Below are 21,033 nucleotides of genomic sequence, written 5' to 3'. Positions count from 1 at the left end.
GCTAACAGAGGGCAAAGGATGCTTTAAAAAGAGCTGGCCATAGGAAAGTAACATACTTTTATATTTTACTTAATTATTTCATTTATTGTATTTTCCCCACGAGTATGTACATTCCAAGAGGACTGGATATTTTTTCACTCCAGCATCTCCCAACACCTATAAGAGTGTCTAGCACATAGTTAATAGTCAATAAATATTTATTGAACAGATAAATAGCTAGCAATAATTTGGTATCTGTCATGTGCCAGGCACTGTTATAGGTGCTTCCCACGAATGAACTCATTTTAACTTTCACAGCAATACTAAGACAGGCACTATTATTATCCCAATTTTACAGATGAGGAAACTAGGTCAAAGGCACAGAGATATTAAGTAACTTGTCTAACAAAGATGGATACAGGGTTTCAGCTTATATAGTCTAACTCCAGGACCTGCCTGTACAATAACAATCCTATACTGAGGCGCAGGGGGGCTAAGAAATTTGCAAAATAGCACACAGCTAATGATTAGAACCAAGGTCTGCCTGTCTCAGAAGCTACTGCCCTTCTCTCTGTAGCTTCATGACTTCATAAAATTACCAAGATAAATAGTTCTCCCATCAGCATTTCACCAAGGAAGCTTTGGTTCAATAAGAATTCAGAGAAAGAAAATAGGTATCCTCCCAAAGAATCATAATTCCCCCAAATCACCAATCTGCCACTGGCTCTCATTGTTGATTTTGGAGGCAGGAGGGAACTGAGAGAAGCAGTCAGCAGATAAGTCATCGGACAACCCTGGTGGATCAATCCTTGGCTGAGAGCTAAGTATGGAGGGCAAGTCAGTTTTATGCCAGGGGAATCCCAGCCTATGCTGCCCTAGATAGCTCTGGAGGAGTAATGGTGATAAGATGTCAATAAAGCATTTCTAAGAGACTGGTTCATGATTCATTGTGTGACCTTGTATAAGATACTTCCTTTCTTTGTGCCAGTTTCTTTTTTAAAATTATTTTTTAGTTGTACAATACCTTTATTCTATGTATTTAATTTTTCATGTGGTGCTGAGTATTAAACCCAGGGCCTCACACATGCTAGAACAGCGCTCTACCACTGAGCCACAACCCCAGCCCTCTTTGTGTCAGTTTCTTTATGATAAGGAAACAACAGACCAGTGGAACTCTCTTCAATCAGTGGAGCTCCACTTGCCTTTTTTTATATATATATTGGACATTTCCACCTAAAATTTCATTTGTAGAAAGGATTCCATCAATAAATTTTATGCTTGAAAAAAAATCAATGAATTGAAAAAATGTTTAGTTTCTTTCTAGCTCATTCTAAGGACCTCAAAACATACAACCTATCCTGTGGGTCAGATGAGTGTTTTATTCAGCCCTACTTTCTGCAGCTATGAATAGACCCAAAAATCTTCTTTGAAAGGCTGTTCTTAGGTTCCCTATGCCCCAGCTTCTTTCAAAGACTATTAATCTTGTCCTCATATGGTAGCTATTATTTTCCATTGAGCTACTCCTCACTGGCCCTTCTAGTGTTATCTATAATTGTTGGAGTGGATGGAGCAAGGATAACTCTACACAAGGGTTAGTATTTGCAGGACAGCTTTATCTCTTTGATATGAAAAGAATAGAATGTTTACTGATTTTCTCTCAACGCTTTTTAAACAATTTTATTAGTGCATTACAGTTATATCTAACAGTAGGATTCATTTTGACATGATAATACATGCTTGGAATATAATTTGCTCCATTTCAGCCCCTGATGCATTCTCTTTCCCTCCCTTTTCCCTCTCCCTATTTCCCTTCCTCTACTCTGCTAGTTTTTCTTCTATTTTTAATAATCTTCTTTTTTTATTTCCACCACAATGTGTCTGCTTTTTGGACTATGGTAGCATACTATTCCCTGAGGATTGCTACTAATCTATAATACTCCTTAGTCCTTGCCTGAGTCACAACCAAAGGTATGTGTTTAGTTTGGAATTTTTGATTTTCAGTTGGTTCCCTCACACCTCCTTCCCACTCCTTCCTATAAGGTCTTCCTTTGTCTCATTCTGCTCACCATCATACATAGGCTTAAAATTTTCAAAGGGTACACCTTCCTGGAGATGATTCACAAATTTTACAAAAGTCTGAGTTTTACATATAAAATCTGATTCCCTTGTTATGAAGTCCTAAGACAAACAAAAATAAAAGTATAGTGTCTAGGTATATGTGTTTTATATATTTTTAAATGACCAAAGTTAATGATAAATCTGAAATCCAAGATAACAGTTATGGAAGGAGGGTTGTCAAGAAAGAGGTAAAATAGGAAGAAACATAGAAGTAAAAACAAGTTGTTGGTAATCCTACAGTTCTTGGGTTAGATGATGGGTTTATAGCATTGTTATCTAAATAAATAGATAAATAAATTTAATAAATAAAATATGAACATTTCACATTTAAACAAGTAATGATTAATTATATACCTCAATAGTCAAAAACAGTAGAAGAATAATACCATATTTTCCATTAACCAATTTCTCCTCAATTATTATCCATAATCTATTCTGGCTTTTGAAAATATGTTTCATCTTCCCAGAAATCTACATTTGTATAGGGTTTATGGATCTTCATCTCCTACTTACTAGTCAATATGGACCTGAGAATTACCAGCTATTCACTAAATCATTTTGATTAAAGGAAGGTGATTCTGTGTTTCAGCCATCTAGTCCCATGACCATTAGTAAAGACAGGTTGTTTCTCTAGGGCGACCAAATAAAATCAGAATTGTCAGTTGAATTTGAATTTCAGATAATCAACAAATATTTGTAATATTTGTATGAATTTGAGACATATTTATACTCAAATAACTTATATATCTGAAATTTGAATTAATTGAACATGTCATATTTTCATTTGCTAAATCTGGAAACCCTATATGATATGGGCCAACAGTTAAACTTCAATGACATTGTTGGATTTGGGTCCCAAGGAGTGTATGTTTTGAAGATAGACAGACTTGGGTTCAAATCCTGGCTCCTTCACTTAATACCTAGAACATTTTTCAGTCTCAGAATTATTTTTAGAAGCAATTATTACAGGATTTTATTGCACTTTAATCTATGAAATTTTGTGTTAAACTTTGTGTACAAAAGTTATTTTAACAACTTTTTTAAAAACACAATTCACAACAGCTAAACTGTTGAAATAACTAGATGCCCATCAGTAGATGAATGGATAAAGAAATTGTTGTATATATACACAATGGAATATTACTCAGCAATAAACAAGAACAAAATTATGACATTTGCAGGTAAATGGATGAAGTTGAAGAATATAATGCTAAGTGAAGTTAGCCAATCCCAAAAACAAATGCTGAATGTTTTCTCAGATTAAATAGTAATAGTAGCAGTGTATTAGTAGCTTGTGAAAACATTGTTTGTATAGTACTTAACACAGTGCCTAGATAAGTACTGTTTATCACTATTATTGGCTGTAATTATTATCAGTGGCTGTTATCACACTTATTGCCAATTTTGGAGAAAATTATTAGCATAAAATTGGACAATCTTGCACAGAACATTATATGTACTAAGATTTGACCTGGTATTGCAAAAACTTTCCATTTACAAGATTAATTTGAGAATGGGATTTTTCTTTAGTGTGTCCCTTGGTAATAACCAAAGGTATCCTTTTTGGTTTTTGAGTACTCTCTGTGTCCCCTGCCAAGAGGTACCCTAGATTCACTCTCTAGCTGGCTTTCTCCTTTTAACATAAAAACCTTTTCTGTGCATGTGTTTTGAGGTCACTTAGAATTCCTCAAGTCAAAGGCTACTGTTTCCCATGTTGGAGATGACTGAGTGGCTGATAATCTTTGAAATGCTACCCTCAAGCCAATGACTAATGAGTTGGGCTGATAAAAGAGAACAGCCCTAATAAACAGATTTAAATGGCATGTGCAAAAAAATAAGATTCCACAGACACTGAAAACTATATTTCTCACAACAGGGTCAAGAAATAAGTTAATTTGGTTTTCCACTTGCCTTCATCCTACATCTAATGCCGTTCTTCTTTTTAGTGCCCAGTGCCTTTATTGTTTCTCCTCCCAGTGAGGATCCAATTCTGTTCTCCAATCCACTCATTTCCATCAAAACTAATCTTTGCACTTTCCCACTCATCTTGGCATCTGAATGAGCATTTCATCTTACCACAATAATGGCCTTAAAAGATTTTATTTAATCCTCCTCCCAACCCACAAACTCTTTTTCAACACCCTAAACCTGAAGCAAGCCTAACACTGACACTTAGGGTTTCCTAGCAGAAAGGGAGACCATGTAGGACCCCTTAAATCACACCACATTAAGCCTGTTATGTCTGCTTTGCATGAACGGAAGGGAGCAGTGGTGCAGATAATCTAAAGATCATTTCCACTTGGTTTGGGAATGCACCACACGGTGTTGTTGTAGCTGATTTGCTTTGCTAATTATGTCCTCCTGAAGCTAATATTGAAATTGGTTCACATTTTTTAAGCTCATCTGGGCCAGAAGAGGGAAGAGGCAGTGACATGGCCCACTTTGAAATGAAGGAAAATGGACAGCAACCACGAGGGGGACATGAAATTTTCACATGTAGAATAATGAGTCTACAAAATAAATGCAAGATAGAACTTTGTCAATTGTACATGGGCAGAATAGGCAGCCACCTACCCTGTGTGACTCAATAGGCACTGAAAGACCAGTCATTCCCAAGCTTGCCCAGAATCTTAAGTCCTCTAAATCAGTAGCCCACACTAAGGGTCTTAATCATACAAAAGCTGTTGTTGAAGCATTGTGTAACATAGTTACATGTCATTAGCAATTAGTCTGACTAAATTATCAGTTTATTGTGACATGAAAGAAAAAGCACTGAAAGGGTGGAAAGACCCCTTGAAGTTGTACCTTGATGGGGTTATAGCTATACTAAAAGGTCATTGGGCAGCTATGGTGAAAATACAAGAGCCCTAAATGCCTGAGAATTGAGCTGGGAGGGTTGCTGAAAGAGGGCAAGAAAGCTTGATATCTTTCCTTCCCACATTTCTTTAGTTTCCTCTGGTCATAGTAGACATAGACAATATGTAACTATTTCATATAAACTCTTGCCTTTCTTACTCTTCTCCTGCTGTGTAACTGGGCTTTCAAAGGCTTCTAGAGATTTTCTGATGTTTTGCTTTTCTTCTGAGGCATGTAATTTAGAGCTTAACTGTATATTGAATTTCCTACTCTACAACCTGCAGCAAGGGACAGTGGGCCTATTGAAATTTCTTTTTCTTTTTCTCGTTCCAGTCTGCTCCCAGTTCTCGAGAGGGGTGTATGCCATCTTTGGATTCTATGACCAGATGTCAATGAACACCCTGACCTCGTTCTGTGGGGCCCTGCACACGTCCTTTGTCACACCTAGCTTTCCCACTGATGCAGATGTGCAGTTTGTCATCCAGATGCGCCCAGCCTTGAAGGGTGCTATTCTGAGTCTCCTGGGTCACTACAAATGGGAGAAGTTTGTGTACCTCTACGACACAGAAAGAGGTAAGAAGAAGTATCTGCTTCCTTCTTTGGTTATTCTTGTAATAGTGGTGTTCCATTTCCAACTCATCGCCTTTTTCTTCCCCCAAAAAATAAAACGTAGTACTCTTTTTAAGTTTTTTGTATTTAATATTTAAAGGAAATTAATGATTAAGACAAAAATTAAAGTAATGGTAGTTTTAGAATCTAATTTTCAAGCTGTATGTATATCCTCATGCTGTATATGACTAATGCAATTCAGGATACCCTCTTGGTTGAAACACTGTTGTTGAAAAGGAGCCCGGCAACTCAAAAATGCTTTTCTATTCCAAAATGCGCAAAGTAAAAGCAGATCAGCCTATGGAAAGGCCTAAGCTGAAAAGTTCTGGAAGATTAATCCTGTCAGAGACAATAATTATCTGCCTCATAGATGATATAACTGAAGCAAAGAAGGAAATGTGCTTTGTCCCACAGCAGTTACACCATAGATATGGGACTGGTGACAATGTCTTCTGCTTCCAGGGTTTATTCTACCAGATCACATTAGGTCTTCAACTTACAGGGCCTCAACCATTACCTGGTAGAAATAATAAGTTGACACTGACTAACTTGGTCTTTGAGAATAGATGGTTTTTCTAATAGTGATAGAATATATCGAGAACAAATTCTTTTGAAACAGTTTCAGAAATTAAGTCTAATCTTAAACACTATATAGTAAGGTGTTTAATTAGCTAAAGCACACACATCATAATTCAGCTAAATGGTCTCCAAAACCCAGTTGATGTTGAGGAGTTGGTTTCTGAGTAAAACAAAGGGACCATCATCAAGACATTCCAGAAGAAAATATTCCTTAATTAGTCATTTGCCTGTAACTCTGGTTATGGAGTAAGAATGATTCTCTCTGGCTCAGGGTTTTCACTCTTAAGGAAGGAAGGGACAAATGGAAGGTCTGTCTTCCAGAGGGATACCTGGAGAGGAGGTCCTTTTCCTAACTTAACTTGAAAGGCCATGTTGCTCTTGGCAACCTAGAGTACTCTTTACTCTCATTTTACCATATCATCAGATTCTATCATAAAATAATTAAGCCTGTATTTTCCTATGGTACTCACCTCCAAAATATTATCACATTTTAAGACCCTGGAGCAGGAGACCAGATTTCTAATCCAAGATCTGCCACCAACTAACTCTCTGACCTTGACCAACTCACTGAAGCTCTCTTGGCCTTGATCTCTCCCCCTCCAGTAAGGTGTTGTCCCCTTCTTAATGTAGTATTCTATGATTCTGTGATATTTTTGAGAGATTATGTCAGAAACTGGGCACTTTGTATCTTGCTATAATCCAAATATATATTATCAGTTAGTCAATCAATTCTACAAGCCATTATCAACCAACCCATAGTGGTTTGCTCCAATCCTGTGACAGATGTATATATAATGTGATTCCAATAGGAATGAATAGGAAAGAATATTCATGAAAAAGTTCCTGAACAACACAGAATAATATCAAATTGTTCTGATTGCCTTAAGAAAAGCTATCACTCCAAAAGAAGAGTTTTCAGAGAAAACTTGCTAGAGATAGCCTTGAGGGATAGGCAAGTTGCAGACTGCAAGAAAGGAGAGAGATGGAGATGGTGGGGAGCACAGGAACAAAGGAAAGAGTCAGGAAGGATCTCTGTGTTCAACCAGAGCTTTGTTTGACTAGGGTACCAAAATACTTTGAATGTTCTAATTCACAATTTGCTAAATTTTAATGCATTTCATGTTGTTCAAGAACTGAGAATAAATCAGCCTATTTCCATATACTGTATATAATGCAACCTAATGCATAGCAATCTAGTTTTCAGAACTGAGGTTTGAAAATCAGTTCCTGAAACTTTTCAAAACTAAACATCCCTTCTACCAATACTGTAATTCCCATTTATTCACACACAGAAGACTTAATTAATATATTCTCTCCTTGTCTCCTGTGACCCATCTATTTTCATTAGTTCTCTATTAGAGAAAAGGAAGCAAATGCCATTTATGTCTATTTCTTATTCCTGCATCTCTTTTCCCAAAATTTTCTCACTAAGTAGTTTGAACAATTCTATGGTCTCAGAGCCAAAAGAAAACTTTCTTTGAGCTGAGGGTGCAGCTCAGTGGTAGAGTGCTTACCTAGCATGCATGAGGCCCTGGGTCCATCCCTAGAACCACAAAAATTTCTATAAAATTTTTTAAAAAGTTAGAAAGAAACATTTCTGACCCATTTTATTTCATATTTCTTTCCCCTGTAGCCTCTAGTGAAACTAATGTGCTCTGTTTTTGAGAAGTACTTTTCATCAATTTTCTTTTTATTTTATTTTTTATTAGTTGCTCATGACAATACAATGATCTTGACATATACATTTGATTCAAATGGGGTATGAATTCTCATTTTTCCACGTGTACGGGTTGCAGGATCACATTGGTTATACATCCATGGGTATACATACAGCACTCCTAGTGTCTATTTTATTCTGCTGACCTTCCTATCCCCCCTCCCCTCCCCTCCCTCCCCTCCCATCACTTCTCTCTACCCAATCTACTGTGACACCTTTCTCTCTCTTTTTTTCTTCACCCTCACATCATCATACATGTATTTTGTATAACGATGAGGGTCTCATCAATTTTCATGTGTATGTGTAGTACTGGGGATTTGACCCAGGCATACTCTACCACTACACTACATCCTCAGATTTATTTATTTATTTATGTTTTTTTGAGGCAGGGTCTTGCTAAATTGCTGAGGCTGGCTTCAAACTTGTGATCCTCCTGCCTCAGCCTCCTGAGCTGCAATTACAGGTATACATCACTGTACCCAGCTTCATAAACTTTTATACTAATCTTCCTCTTGGAAAATCTTCTCAAAACATGGTACCAGTAACCTGCCCTAGAATTTTTAATGGGTTTCTGTTGCCCACAATGGAAAAAGAAAGCAGTCTCTTTTTCAAGACTCTACATGATTATACCTCAATCAACTAACAAGCCTGTTCTCCCTATGCTACCTTGTGAGAAACTTCCACTATACGCACTTTCCATTTTCCACTATTGGGCAAATGTAACAGAACCATGCCTGCTTTAGTTGTTCACTTCTACAACTACCTGAAATTTTTCCTTCATTTTGATTATGAAAATCACACCCATCCTTTCATTTTTCAAAACCTACCTCAAACTCTGCCTCTCCAAGGTATCCTTTCCTGACCACTTAAGTACACACTAGTTCATTCACTTTTTCATTCAGTAGATGCTAGGGTTATAATGATAAGTATGATATATTTGGTTCCTACTGTTATAAAGCTTATGCTCTAATTAGGGAAATAGACAAAATCAAGTAAACTAATGAATTAATTTAGGTAAGATGCTGTGATGGAAACAAAGAAAAGATAATAGCAATAGATAGGCCCTAATTTTAAAAGGAGGCTTAGTTACAGCCTAATTGAGATAGGAGCTTTTAAGCTAAGAACTAAAAGACTAGAAAGAGGCAACCATGTGGTGAGCAGAGAGAAAGAGTTTCAAGCAGAAATAGAACCTTAATCCAAAATTTTTCAAAAATTATGGGGCTAAGTATGTTATCTGTCCCCTCTGTACAATCTCTTCTTTATTTATCTCTCCATTCCTTATAAAAAAAAAACAGCAAATGCAAAGGCCCTATGGCATGTTTGAGGAACTGAAAGAAGATACATGTTGCTAAAGAGTAATGTGTAGGAAGAAAGTTCCCTGAAAGATAATTTACCAGTGATAGGAATATGGATTCTTTTCTTAGTAGAATAGGAAATCATTGAAGTATTCCAAGCAAGAGAGTCACATGACTTGATTTAAGCTTCTGTAGAAAAAGGAGTGTGGAAAAAGAAGAGAATACAATTAAAAGACCATTGTCATCATCCAGGTGAGAATGATGGCAGCTTAAACTAGGCTAGAATTGGAGGATTGGAATAGAAATATTGTTTGAGACAAAAAGCAACAGAACTTGAGGACAAAGTCAGACTACAGGAAGCAAAGGGGAGGAAGGATTCATGGATGGCTACTGAGCTTTTGGCTTGAGAGACTGGATAAGACACTGAGGTGGCTGAGGAAGAGTAGAACCAGTTTCGACAAGCAGCGATCTTGCCCACTGCTAAACACCTACACAACCCTTTTATCCATGTCATTCCCTTAGCACTTAACCACTTTCTACTAGTATTTCACCAGGATTTCTCACCTTCCCAAGCCCTTCTCTCCAGTATGATAATTAAAAAAAACTGGCTAGCCCCTAGATTTATACTTTATGCCTCCCCTAGTACATAGCACAGACCTGATTTCAGCCTCCATTACTGATTCATCAAGAATAAACCCATGTCTGTTTTTAATGTTGGAAAGAAAAAAAAGGAGAGAAAAAAACAGGAAAGAAGGGCATGGGAGGGAGAAAGGATAGGAAGGGAAGAAAGATGATGATGGGAAGGGGAGAAGAAACGAAGTTAGGGAGAAGGAAGAAAGGAAGAGCATATCCAATTTGTAAACCATTTGATACAGGTCTTTAGACTGTTCAGTAAAGTAATAGTTTCACATTTTCTTATTTTTTGAAATGATCACCTATTACTGCAGTAATAAAAGCTTTGGGGAAAATTACTGCATCAAAATACAATTTTTGAATATTTCAAATTACATAAGAGAAGTGGAAGATGCAGAAGAGAGTACCTATAATTACACTCAAATAAACTAAAAGTACAAATGATGTGACTCTGCTGTGCCAAGAGCAAGGATGAATGAGGAACTGAGAAATGGGTTAAACATTTGAGGTCATTTACAAGACGTGTAGCACAAACTGCGTATTTTTATCTGAAATTATGAAACACCAAATAGATTTCAGGGACTCATTGGCTCTGCTTTGATTTCTGTCTGCAGAGAAAGTCCTGGTCCGGGGTTTTCAGGTCATCACTTCATTTAATTACTAAAACACTATCTTGGTTCATGAATGCAAAGTTAAAAATTATGCTCTTGGTTATATACATGAAAAGTCAGGTCTTGGAAAAATTATGGGGCTGACTAAGTGTGTTATCTGTACAATCTCCTCTTTATTGATCCCTCCATTCCTTATTTATCAGTGTCTCTCACTATGGCAGATGTCTATGCTTGCTTTCCCTGACATGAGCAAAACCTCAACATCTCTATCCCTACCTGCCTCTATACCTACATAAAATCTTTCCTGTCCTACATTTTGTTCCCACTGATTAATAGTCTTCCTCTGCCAGTGACAATAGCTCAGCTCACCAATTTATTCATGCCAATTTATTATGGCTACTAATGACTCGTGTTACTGCATCCAGGGAAGAAAAATATTCAGGCAAGAGACTGCTGTAGAAATAGAACCTTAATCCAAAATGTAGTCTTCTTTTTATTCTTTTTATTTTTTTATCATCACACAATAACCATACATATTTGCAAGATTCAATGTGATTTTTTGATACATGGGTACATTGTGTAATGATCAAATTAGGGAAATCAGCATATTCATCACCTTATACATTTGTCATTTCTTTGTGTTGAAAATAGTCAGAAACCTCTCTCCTGGCTATTTTTAAATATTTGTTTAACTATAGTGACCCTCTTATGGAACAGAACATCAGAACTTATTCCTCCTATCTAACTATAACTGTGTATCCATTGATTGACCTCTATCCAAACTTCCTGCCCCAGTGTCTGGTAACCACACGTGCAGTTTGGGAGGCTCTTTGTTCAAACACTTTCCTATAGAAAGTCCTAGCACCAACCACTTCTTCTGGTTATTAGGCCTATCTTCTTGGTGCAAATGACCTGCAAATGACCTACTTCTGCATGGTGCTAACATTTCCCCCACAACCCCGACATACTTGAGAATTGCAGCCAGACTCTCTCGTGTACCTGACAACTCTCCTTGCCTTCAATGGGCACGGCCCACAGAGATGAAAGAATCCGGCCCAGCTGTGACTCTCAGCTTAGATAATGAGATAATAGCTCTGGGTGCCCTTTGAGGCAACTAGTCCCTACCTTCTTGCCAGTGTTCAATAAACTCCTGCTGTCTTCCATTCTCAACCTCAAACTCCCTACTCAGTTCCCAAGTAACTCTCTGGAAATCAACAGCCTTCTGACAGACCTTTCTATTTTCTCTCAAAGGTTATGGCAGGAACATGGGCAGTTGTAACAATTATCCCATCAGTCAACAAGCTTTCCCTGGTTCTATTTCATACTAGCCCACTCGTGGGATTTAAAAGCAGCAGAATTAGGTCCTGCCTTTGAGGAGCTGACAATACTGTTGCAGAAACAATGATTTATCTTAGGGACCTGGAAAAAATAATTTTAAACCAGCTGTTCCCACACCCACCAATGACATTTGCATTCATTAGGAGCAGGTGCCTTGGGAAAAGAGTAAAGTTGTTAGCTAGGAAAGTGGGAAAATTTTGGAAGGAACTGAAAGACTTAAGTGAAGAGATTCCAGAAGACAAGGAGAAAGGGCCCTTCCTCAGAGGACTCAGTGTTTTCAGTCTGGCAGGATTTGAACCCTACTGAGAAATAAGCAGGGCTTCAAACCTGCACACCTTCCTGCAAATTATCATTCACAACCACTTACATAACCTAGTCTCATCCCTTCTGTTCAATTCCACTTTCCCAAATAAAGCACAAGATTGCTCTCTTCCTCTTGCACTCTCATCCTCCTCCTCCTTTACCTCCTCTGTGTCCTCCTTTTCTCCCTTTCTTATCCTCACAAACACACACAGCCTAATACGAATGAATAGCACAAATCAGCAAATCGCTGTTATTTTATCATTTTATTACCTTATTTTAATAAGAGCAGCTGCCATCTCTTAAGCACTTATTACACACTAGGCCCTGAGTTTATGGATTAGCACATTATCACATTCAATCCTCATTTATACCCTGCATCTTTACAATTGAGGAAACCAAGGCATAAGAACATTAAATGATAGCTCTTAGGGTGATGGCTGAAAAGTAATGAAACCAGATTTCCACCTAAGTTTACAGCATTCCATAGGCCATGTGCTCTTCACTGGCTGTTATACTGCCTCCCACACTCTTTTTTTTTTGTTGTTGTTTTTAGTTGTAGTTGGACACAATACCTTTATTTTATTTATGTGGTGCTGAGGATCGAATCCAGAGCCTTGCACATGCTAGACAAGCGCTCTACCGCTGGGCCTCAACCCCAGCCCCCTCCCACACTCTTAACACTTGAAAACACCTATTACCTCTTCTCTTCATCATCCCTTCAGCCATTCTTCAAAAGACCTGGTACTCAGACCCTCCTGGTTGTTTTCCTATGAATGAAATCCAGTTGTCAATTTCCTTCTTAAAGCATGGTGTCCACAAATGAACACAGGTATGCAGGAGGTCAGAAAATCCAAGTTAAAAGTCAGATGAGCTACAAAGTGAAAGGCAGAGGAAGGGCAGAGTTCTCAATGCATGCAAAAGGTATGTTTGCTCATGGTGCACAACAGTGAAGTGCTGGGGTGAGGATCTGATTCTGAGGCAAAAGGAACCCATATATTCCTCTGTAAGACAGAGGCAGTTTCCAAGGCACAGAAATATATGGACCTGCAAATCTTCATTTCTAAGGGGCTATTTCTGGTTAGAGAAGAATTCAAGGAATAACCAATGATGGGTCACTATCACGAACTTCTTTTAAGTTCTGGCCAAGCACTGGGAGTAGCCGGTATCTCCATTTAAGAAAATGACCAGCGAGGATTTTTTTCCCCCTCCTCCACTTTAAGAGCTGATGAAAGGATGTGCAAAGGTAACAGATGGCTCCAATTCTAGTCATGTCCATTTGCCTTCTGGGAAAAGTGAAGTCAGGAGAGGTTTTATTGAAATTCAAGATACTTTTACATCTGAATAAATTAGGAAGGTCCAGAGAGTACATTATCCTATGAGAGACAGATACTAAATTCCCCCATTTGAGCAGCAGTAATCGGGGTTGACAGTACCTGAGACACTGGGTAGTTTCAGCAGCCTGCCTAATCTATTGTGATGAGTCTTCAACTATGAGAGCATCTTGAGAGCCTGCACAATAATAATAGTGAATGACTATTTGGACTGGATTGTGAATAAAAGACTGTACATATGTCTATAATGAGAGTTTCATTGAAAATGAAAATACTGAAGCTGTCATATTTTTTAATACTTCGATTTGCACATCCTTGACTGCTTTGGGGCATAAAAAGAGAAAGTGCCGAGCAATTTGTTGTCAGCTCTTGAAATAAATTATCATTTAAACACTTCCTCTCCACAAAGGTTATTAGCTTACTAGCTCTTTCCTAGGGTTGGACCATCAGTAGGGGAAAAAAAATATCACAAGACATTAAACTATCCTTTCGAAAGCTGAATATTAGTTACTGTGGAAATTGTTCTCTCACTACCTTAACATATTTTGCTGTAGCTCTCCACTGCTGCAGATTAGACTGCAGCGACTATTAATAAATACTGTCATATTTTACAGCTGTCATGCAAAGCTGAAAAAAGGCTTCGCTGTGATTAGATCCTGTTTACTGTAATATTTCCAGCTCAGACTCAGAAAGGCAGTTTTCCTATAAAGGTATTTTCCATAAGTAGAATATTTCTCCAACGAATGACATGACTAATTTTAATACATCGTTAACTCCTTGGTGGCAGTGAATTTGAGATTGAATTGACTTCACAGCCAGAACTACATTCCTCTCCAAAGACACATTAAGCTAAAATGTCAAATTTTCTCTCTTGGGTTGTCTTTCATATGCAGAGATGGTGCTACTGTCAGATGTGCTTTGATTAGCTCCCCTCCCCCTTAGAAGGACAAATCTGCACTGGCTTATCCACCTTCTTTTACCTTGTCTCTCTTGTAACCAATTGCATTGTTTGCAAGACAGCTGGTCAGGATTTGGGGTGGGACTGTTACTTCAGTGAGCTATCTAGAAATTCTGCTTCCTGTGCTAAAATGTCATCATATGAGCAAAAGAAATAGATCTCTAGCCCCCCTACCATGCATTAGCTCTTTGGAACAGTACTCACATCTCTGAAAAAAAGGAGGTGACAGCTGGCAGGGTTGCTTTTGCTTTGACCTTCCATTGCTTTTCATCAATTTCCTTGAGAAATTAACCCCCAGTAAGCTGAATAGCTAGTTTTCAATGAATAGTAATCCTTAGACCATTAAAGATTAGGGAGAGTAGTCTATAAATTCTCAGTTTGGGCCTGAGAGGTCCTTGAAAAGGTTTTTCTACATATTCCTTGGGGAAGGGACAGACTATGATGTAGACCTGTGACTTTGAGGTTTGTCCCTTGAAGCCCTTTAGACAACATTTAAAGCAAAGGCATGGAAGTTGTGGGAATTAAACAAAAGAATACATGTAAAGTCTTTAGCATCAAGCTGAACATAGTAACATGCTCAATGAATTTTAGCTCTTATTATTTTATTAAATTATATACTAGTACCCCTCACTGGCAAGGAGGGTAATTTTGTACCCCCCAGGAGACATTTGGAGTGTCTAGACATTTTAACAGCAGGTAAAGGCCAGAAATGCTGCTACACATTCTACAATGCACAGGACAGTATTCCCCTCCTAGTAAAGCATTATCTGATGTACAATATCTGTAGGGCCAAGGAAGCAGCAGGACAAGGGAATGGCTACCTGAACTCCTCAAGGGGCTATCAATAAACCAATTTAGCATTCATTGAGTGTCATTTACTGTGCCTACATTGGCATTAACAGCTGTATTCAGTAAGAGGTAGTCTTTGACTCTGAAGTACTTACACCATGGCCAGAAAGATGGGTTAAGGTTAATGCATATGAAGCATAATTAGTATGAAATAGCATAAGGCAAGAGCTAGATTGCATGGTACAGATTTGAAGGCCTGTGAGAGTCCAAAGAAGAGAGAGCTCATGACAGGCTGGACTAGTCAGGGAAGGCTTCATGGAAGATTTAAGTGTTTCTGAGCAGCCCCCCCATCCCCCAACACACACACAGAACTGCCTCCCCTAACAATGACCTTGCCTTGATTGCTTAGGCCAAGTGGGTACCTAAAACCAAAACAACATGGCATTCCCATCAATGCTCTCAAAACGTCAGAGCTCAGGGCAAAAAACACAATTAAAAGAAAAACCAAAAACGGAACAATGTTCCTTTTACTAAATGAAAAGCAATTACAGGGCTGTTGAAAATAGGCAGTAAACAAAGGGAGGGAGAGAAATACTGGCAAAATTCCACTTTCCCAACTAATCCCGTAGCAAAAGTACAATTTGCAACAAAATCAACAGTACTCTCTCTTGCAGTCAAACACATCGTTTGACAACAGCATGGATACACATGATGCTTTAACTAAACAATGTATGGGGACCAGGAAGAAAAAATATGGACCAGGGAGAACAGAGGGGAGGAGGTTAAGGTAGAGCACAACTCACTTTGCCCTCCACAAAGCATATAAGAGCAGCTTCATTCAGGGGTAAAGAGGAGGGGCACAAAATAGAGACTACTTCACTTCCCATCTTCCTGGATCCTTTCCAATCAATAAGTTGCCAGTGTCGGCTGCTGTCCTGCTTTGTCGACTCCACAAACGATCTGATTAATTCTCTGGTGCTAACTGCCTCAGCGGGCTTTCTCTGCAGTAGAACAGAGGCTAATTAAGATCATGTCAGGCGAGGAGGCTGACAGGTTATATTCCTGGGCCACACTGAACTTTTAGAGGGTGCTTCAACTTCACTGCAGGCAGGCAGTGCTTGGCTAGGCACTGATTCCATAGCAAGCCTCTCATTTATTTCCACAGGTTCCTACATCAATGGGCCTCCGTTTTGTCAAGGATTTACATCCTTCTCCTTGGGGTAATTAGCTGCCACTGTGTGCACTTTCAATTGCATTACTTCAGCTTCCTTTCATTTGAATTTTTAATATCCTTGTAAACAAAGATAACAATTAATAATGGGGTCATTTTCCCTACTAAATCACATGCATGTATGTCTGAGAGAGTGTGTACTTGTGTATCTTACAGACATCTAGCCCAAGAGGTGATTTTAGGACAGAAAAAGAAGCTCTATTTCTCACAGCAGGTAGAAAATGGAGGAAACATATGGAACTCATTACACCAAGTGGTGGATTAGACTGAAAATATAAATAGCTCCCCCCCATAAAGGCTTAGATGAACTCATGGATGACAGACCCATACTGAGTTATTAAAGGCAACAGAGATGTTTGGAGATTTCTCTAAACTGAGGTTGACACAAATTGTACAGTAGACATTTGTGGCCATATTTACCTTCTCATAGCCATAGAGTCATTCAGAGTACTAACATTGTCTCTGTTGTTTTAAAAGATCATCTCAAGAATGCACTATGCATCTAGGAGGTAAGGAGGGGTGCTCACAAATGGTGGAAAGTTTTCAGGGAATATTCTATCTAGTCTCAAATAATCAGATTAATCAGATTCTCTAACCATGGCAAAGATAAACATAACCGGATACTAAAGACTTAAGGATAAATTTTAATCAGTAGCATTCTATTACAATAAGGAAAGAATTTATCATAAACTGAACTCACCTTCAATTTGTACAGAAATGACTGGACATTTTGAGGGGAGAATGAGCAAATAGGAGAAAGATTAATGGCTCAGGAAAATTAAGGAAATGGAAACTTAGAAATAATAGGAAGAAGAGACTGGTCTATGTAAAACTCATCTAGGTGTGTTAACCGGCAGTCTTTGTTGTTGTTTTTTTTTGGGGGGGAGGGGTGAATTTTTTATTTTTTTATTTTATTTGTTATATATGACAACAGAATGCATTACAGTTTACATTACACATATAGAGCACAATTTTCTGTATCTCTGGTTGTATAAAAGATGGTGGAATGAGATGGACATCATTACCCCAAGTACATGTATGAAGACACGAATGGTGTGAACAGGCATTGTTTGAAGTCAGGTTCTGCCCTGCCACAGTGGCCCTATATTCAAGTGTTAGCTGGACCAAACAGTAAATTCTTTTGGCAGCCTTGAGTTTTCTAGGACAGGCACTTTAGGGGTCCTTCTAGGGTTGTCCTAGGGAGGTGGCCTAAGTAGTTAGAAACTATGTTAGCATTTTGTTCTAGTCTTTATAGGCCAAGGTTCAGATATAGTCAAGCAGAGGGCTCAAAGGAGCCTGCCAAGAATTGGTCGAGGACAGAATTTTTTGTCATCATACATCAAGAATCCTCTGTTGTGAGATGCACATGTTCCAATGAAGGGTATTGAGGAAGATGATCATCAAACTATAACCTCAATTCCAGGTTAAGCTCTGTCACTAACTAACTGTGTGATCCCAGTCAAGTCACATAGCCCTTCCTGTCCTTAGTTTCCACATCTGTAAAATGAATGAATGGACTCCATCATTCTGCAATTAACAATTCCTGGGAGTAGGAATTGTATGTTGTGGGCATTAGTGGGGTTATGGAAGGAAATGAGACATAGCATCACCCATGAATAACTTTATAATTTAGAAGGGCAACATAGGCATGCAAATAAATAGAATATCATGATTCTTTGAGATTCTAAAATTCTGTTGGCTATTATAGCACTTCCATTTATAATGAAACATGAACTGCTTTTCCAATGGCTTTTCTTAGGAAGGTTGTGGAAACATAAATAACCACCTACATTTGCTTTGGCAAATAGCCACAGACCCCCAGAACATTCAAGTTTCTTTCTTTCTCATCTTTTAGCACTCAGCCCTTAATTGTTCCAGGACCCTGTATGATAGGGAAAAAATGGAAATGATGCTGGTTAATTGGTTAGGATGTCCTAGTAAATCTTAAAATCTTTACAGGACACTCCTGCACCATAGACTGCCACCACACACTTCTAATAAGATTTCTTCTAAGAAAATTGGCTGGGATTCTCAATAGTGGTCACCCCTTCATTGAAAATCTCTACTGTCAATACCCATTTAAGTCTTAAAATATGACCTTCAGTCATTTGTAATCTGCAAGCTTCCTGTGAATGAAAAGAGTGCTTCCTACCAAACATTATATGAATTTCTAAGATAAAAGACAAAGCAGTTTTAGGCTGAGGTTGTGGCTCAGTGGCAGAGCACTCACCTAGCACATGGGAGGCCCTAGGTTTGATCCTCAGCACCACATAAAAAATAAATAAATAAAGGTATTGTGTGCATCCACAACTAAAACTCAAAAACAAATACAAAGCAGTTTTATCTCTTGAATATATCCAATTTCTCTAAAGATTCAAAATTCACTAAGTAAAGCAGTCACAGTGTCACATGGGCTTTCCAGAGACCTTGCCCCTCCCCTCAATTCTGATCTATATATCTGATTTACCCCTAAACCTTTACCTTGATGCCCTACCTGAACCTGAAACTCAACATTCTGAACGCTGAGTTTATTCACCTTCCCCAGAAAATCTTCTCTTCCTCCTGTATTTCCAGACTGAGTGAATGGCACTGCCCCATTGCCCAAAGCAGAAACCTCATCTTTGAAACTTCCCTGTCCACCATCTCTCACATTCCATCACCATGACCCTCTTTTATATCTCTACTACCTCTGATTAAAATTCAGGCTCCTATCACCTCTTATACCATCCTGATAACTGATTTGCCTGATTTTACCTTCTCCGCTGTTGCCAAATAGCAATCTTACCATCACATCATCCCCCTGGTTTAAAATCTTTCAGTGGCATCTCAATACTCTTTCATATTTTTTAAAAAGTTGATTAGTTCTTTTTAGTTATACAGGACAGCAGAATTTATTTTGATATAATTATATATTATGGAATATATCTTATTGTAGTTAAGACCCCATTCTTTTGGATGTACATGATGGTAGGATTGACTATGGCATATTCATATAAGTACAAAGGAAAATTATTTCGGATTCATTCCACTGTCTTTCCTTTTCTTATCCTTCCTCCCTTCCCTTCATTCCCCTTTGTCAATCTACTGCATGTATACTCTTCCATTAACCCTTATTTGGGTTAGCTTCTACATATTAGCAAAAAACACTTGAGCTTTGTTTTTTGGAGACTGGCTTATTTCACTTAGCCTGACAGTTTCCAGGTTCATCCATTGACATGAAAATGTCAAAAAGTCATTTTTCTTTATGGCTGAGTAATACCCCATTGTGTATACATACCGAAATTTATCCATTCATCATTACTCTTAAAGTCATACTCTTAACTTCTCAGCATGCCACATGTGGCCCTTTACAATCACCAAAATTCAATCCACATTCTTAGCCTCATGTCTGCCCATCTTATACCACTAGAGCTCTATGTTATCATCACATGGAAGCTTCAATATTCCACATGAATTGTATCCCCAACCCCTTTCTTTTTTTTTTTCTTACTGAGCTGAGGTCTCAACTAAAGCCTTGTACATTCTAGGTAAGCACTCTCTCACTGAGTTACATTCATAGCCCATGGTTCCCCTTTTTTCTTTAATTCCTTTGCATATAGGGTGAATTTGTTGTAGTTCTCAGCCACTTTACTCCATTCTCCTACCCCCACAAACACTCATACAATCTGGAAAATAAACATATTCTTCAAAACTCTGCTCAAATATTTGTTTCCGCAGGTCTTTCTCCCTGCCACCCTCTCTGCCCTCATAGTACTTTGTATTACTTCTAGTACAGCACCAGCCAAAAAATTGTATTATTTTATCTATGTATATCTCTCATAATCCTAATAAATTTCTTGAAGAAGAGATTGTTATCTTTTTCATTTCTGCCAGGACTGTGCTGAGTGCTGAGTATAATGCAGTACCTAGTTAAATTGAACAAATGAATGAGTGAATGAGAACATTTAAGCTAAAAAGAAAATGTAGATTACTGGGGCCTGGAGAGCTAGAGAAGGATGTGGATATGGACTTGCTGTGCCATGTGTAGATGGTATCCTCAGATCATACATTAGATAACCACCTTCCTCCTATGCATTGTGCTAAACCTGATTTTGAGTCCTTCTGTGACTCAGCCTCCACACCAAAGATATTACCTTCGTACTCCAACTGACTTGGAAGCAAAACAATTATTTTAGTGCTAGAAACTTTAGTTATATGTTTTTGGCTAAAGGACAAACCTGCAGTGTACTAGATGGTCCCTGAATCTCAACCAATACAGAACATTAATATTTGAGGCCTCTCAAGAGTTAGCATATAAATGTTGTACTATTTCATGCAAACCACATGAATCCTCTAAAGACGAGCATAGCATGATATTAATGTCCACAGCTCTCAGGGAAAAACAAAAGAAGGCAAATTATTTCAAAATGTTTGTATAGGTAAAGTGACAAAGATGAAAAGTAATGTGAGTGCTGATGTAGTCAGTTCAGTTATTATACCAAAAGAGGCAAGGCAGACACAGATAATCCAAACAGCATTCCTGTGGGCAAGAAACAGTGTCTTTTCATAACAGATTTTCCTTCGTGGCTTTAACCTACTTAGGCTTGGCTGAGCATGGGAAGTAAGAAAGGTGTCCCAGAGAAAGGGATCTTTAGGATGTCCTTTCAAATTTCCCAAAGACAAAAGCACCAGTTCAGAGGACTACCA

General features: G+C 38.2%; 1 protein-coding gene and 1 long non-coding RNA gene across 12 annotated transcripts in view; one reads left to right on the top strand and one right to left on the bottom strand.

Annotated features, from left to right (window-relative positions):
- The window catches only part of Gria3 (glutamate ionotropic receptor AMPA type subunit 3), a 273,117-nt gene that overhangs the window by 64,516 nt on the left and 187,568 nt on the right, over nucleotides 1-21,033 (top strand). For all 11 annotated transcript variants that reach the window (XR_005733696.2, XM_040285043.2, XM_040285039.2 and 8 more), the window contains one exon: nucleotides 5,287-5,526. Coding sequence is in view for 10 of the 11 variants with exons in the window: in XM_040285043.2 (XP_040140977.1) it covers nucleotides 5,287-5,526 (240 nt within the window). In the remaining variant the exon portion in view is untranslated. The remainder of the gene's footprint in view (nucleotides 1-5,286; nucleotides 5,527-21,033) is intronic.
- The window catches only part of LOC144371693 (uncharacterized), a 177,511-nt gene that overhangs the window by 96,712 nt on the left and 59,766 nt on the right, over nucleotides 1-21,033 (bottom strand). The window lies entirely within an intron of this gene.

Source organism: Ictidomys tridecemlineatus, chromosome X, assembly GCF_052094955.1.
Source record: "Ictidomys tridecemlineatus isolate mIctTri1 chromosome X, mIctTri1.hap1, whole genome shotgun sequence".
Taxonomy (NCBI): domain Eukaryota; kingdom Metazoa; phylum Chordata; class Mammalia; order Rodentia; family Sciuridae; genus Ictidomys; species Ictidomys tridecemlineatus.
The sequence above is the reverse complement of the archived record's forward strand: the minus strand, read 5'-3'. Positions and strand labels throughout refer to the sequence as shown.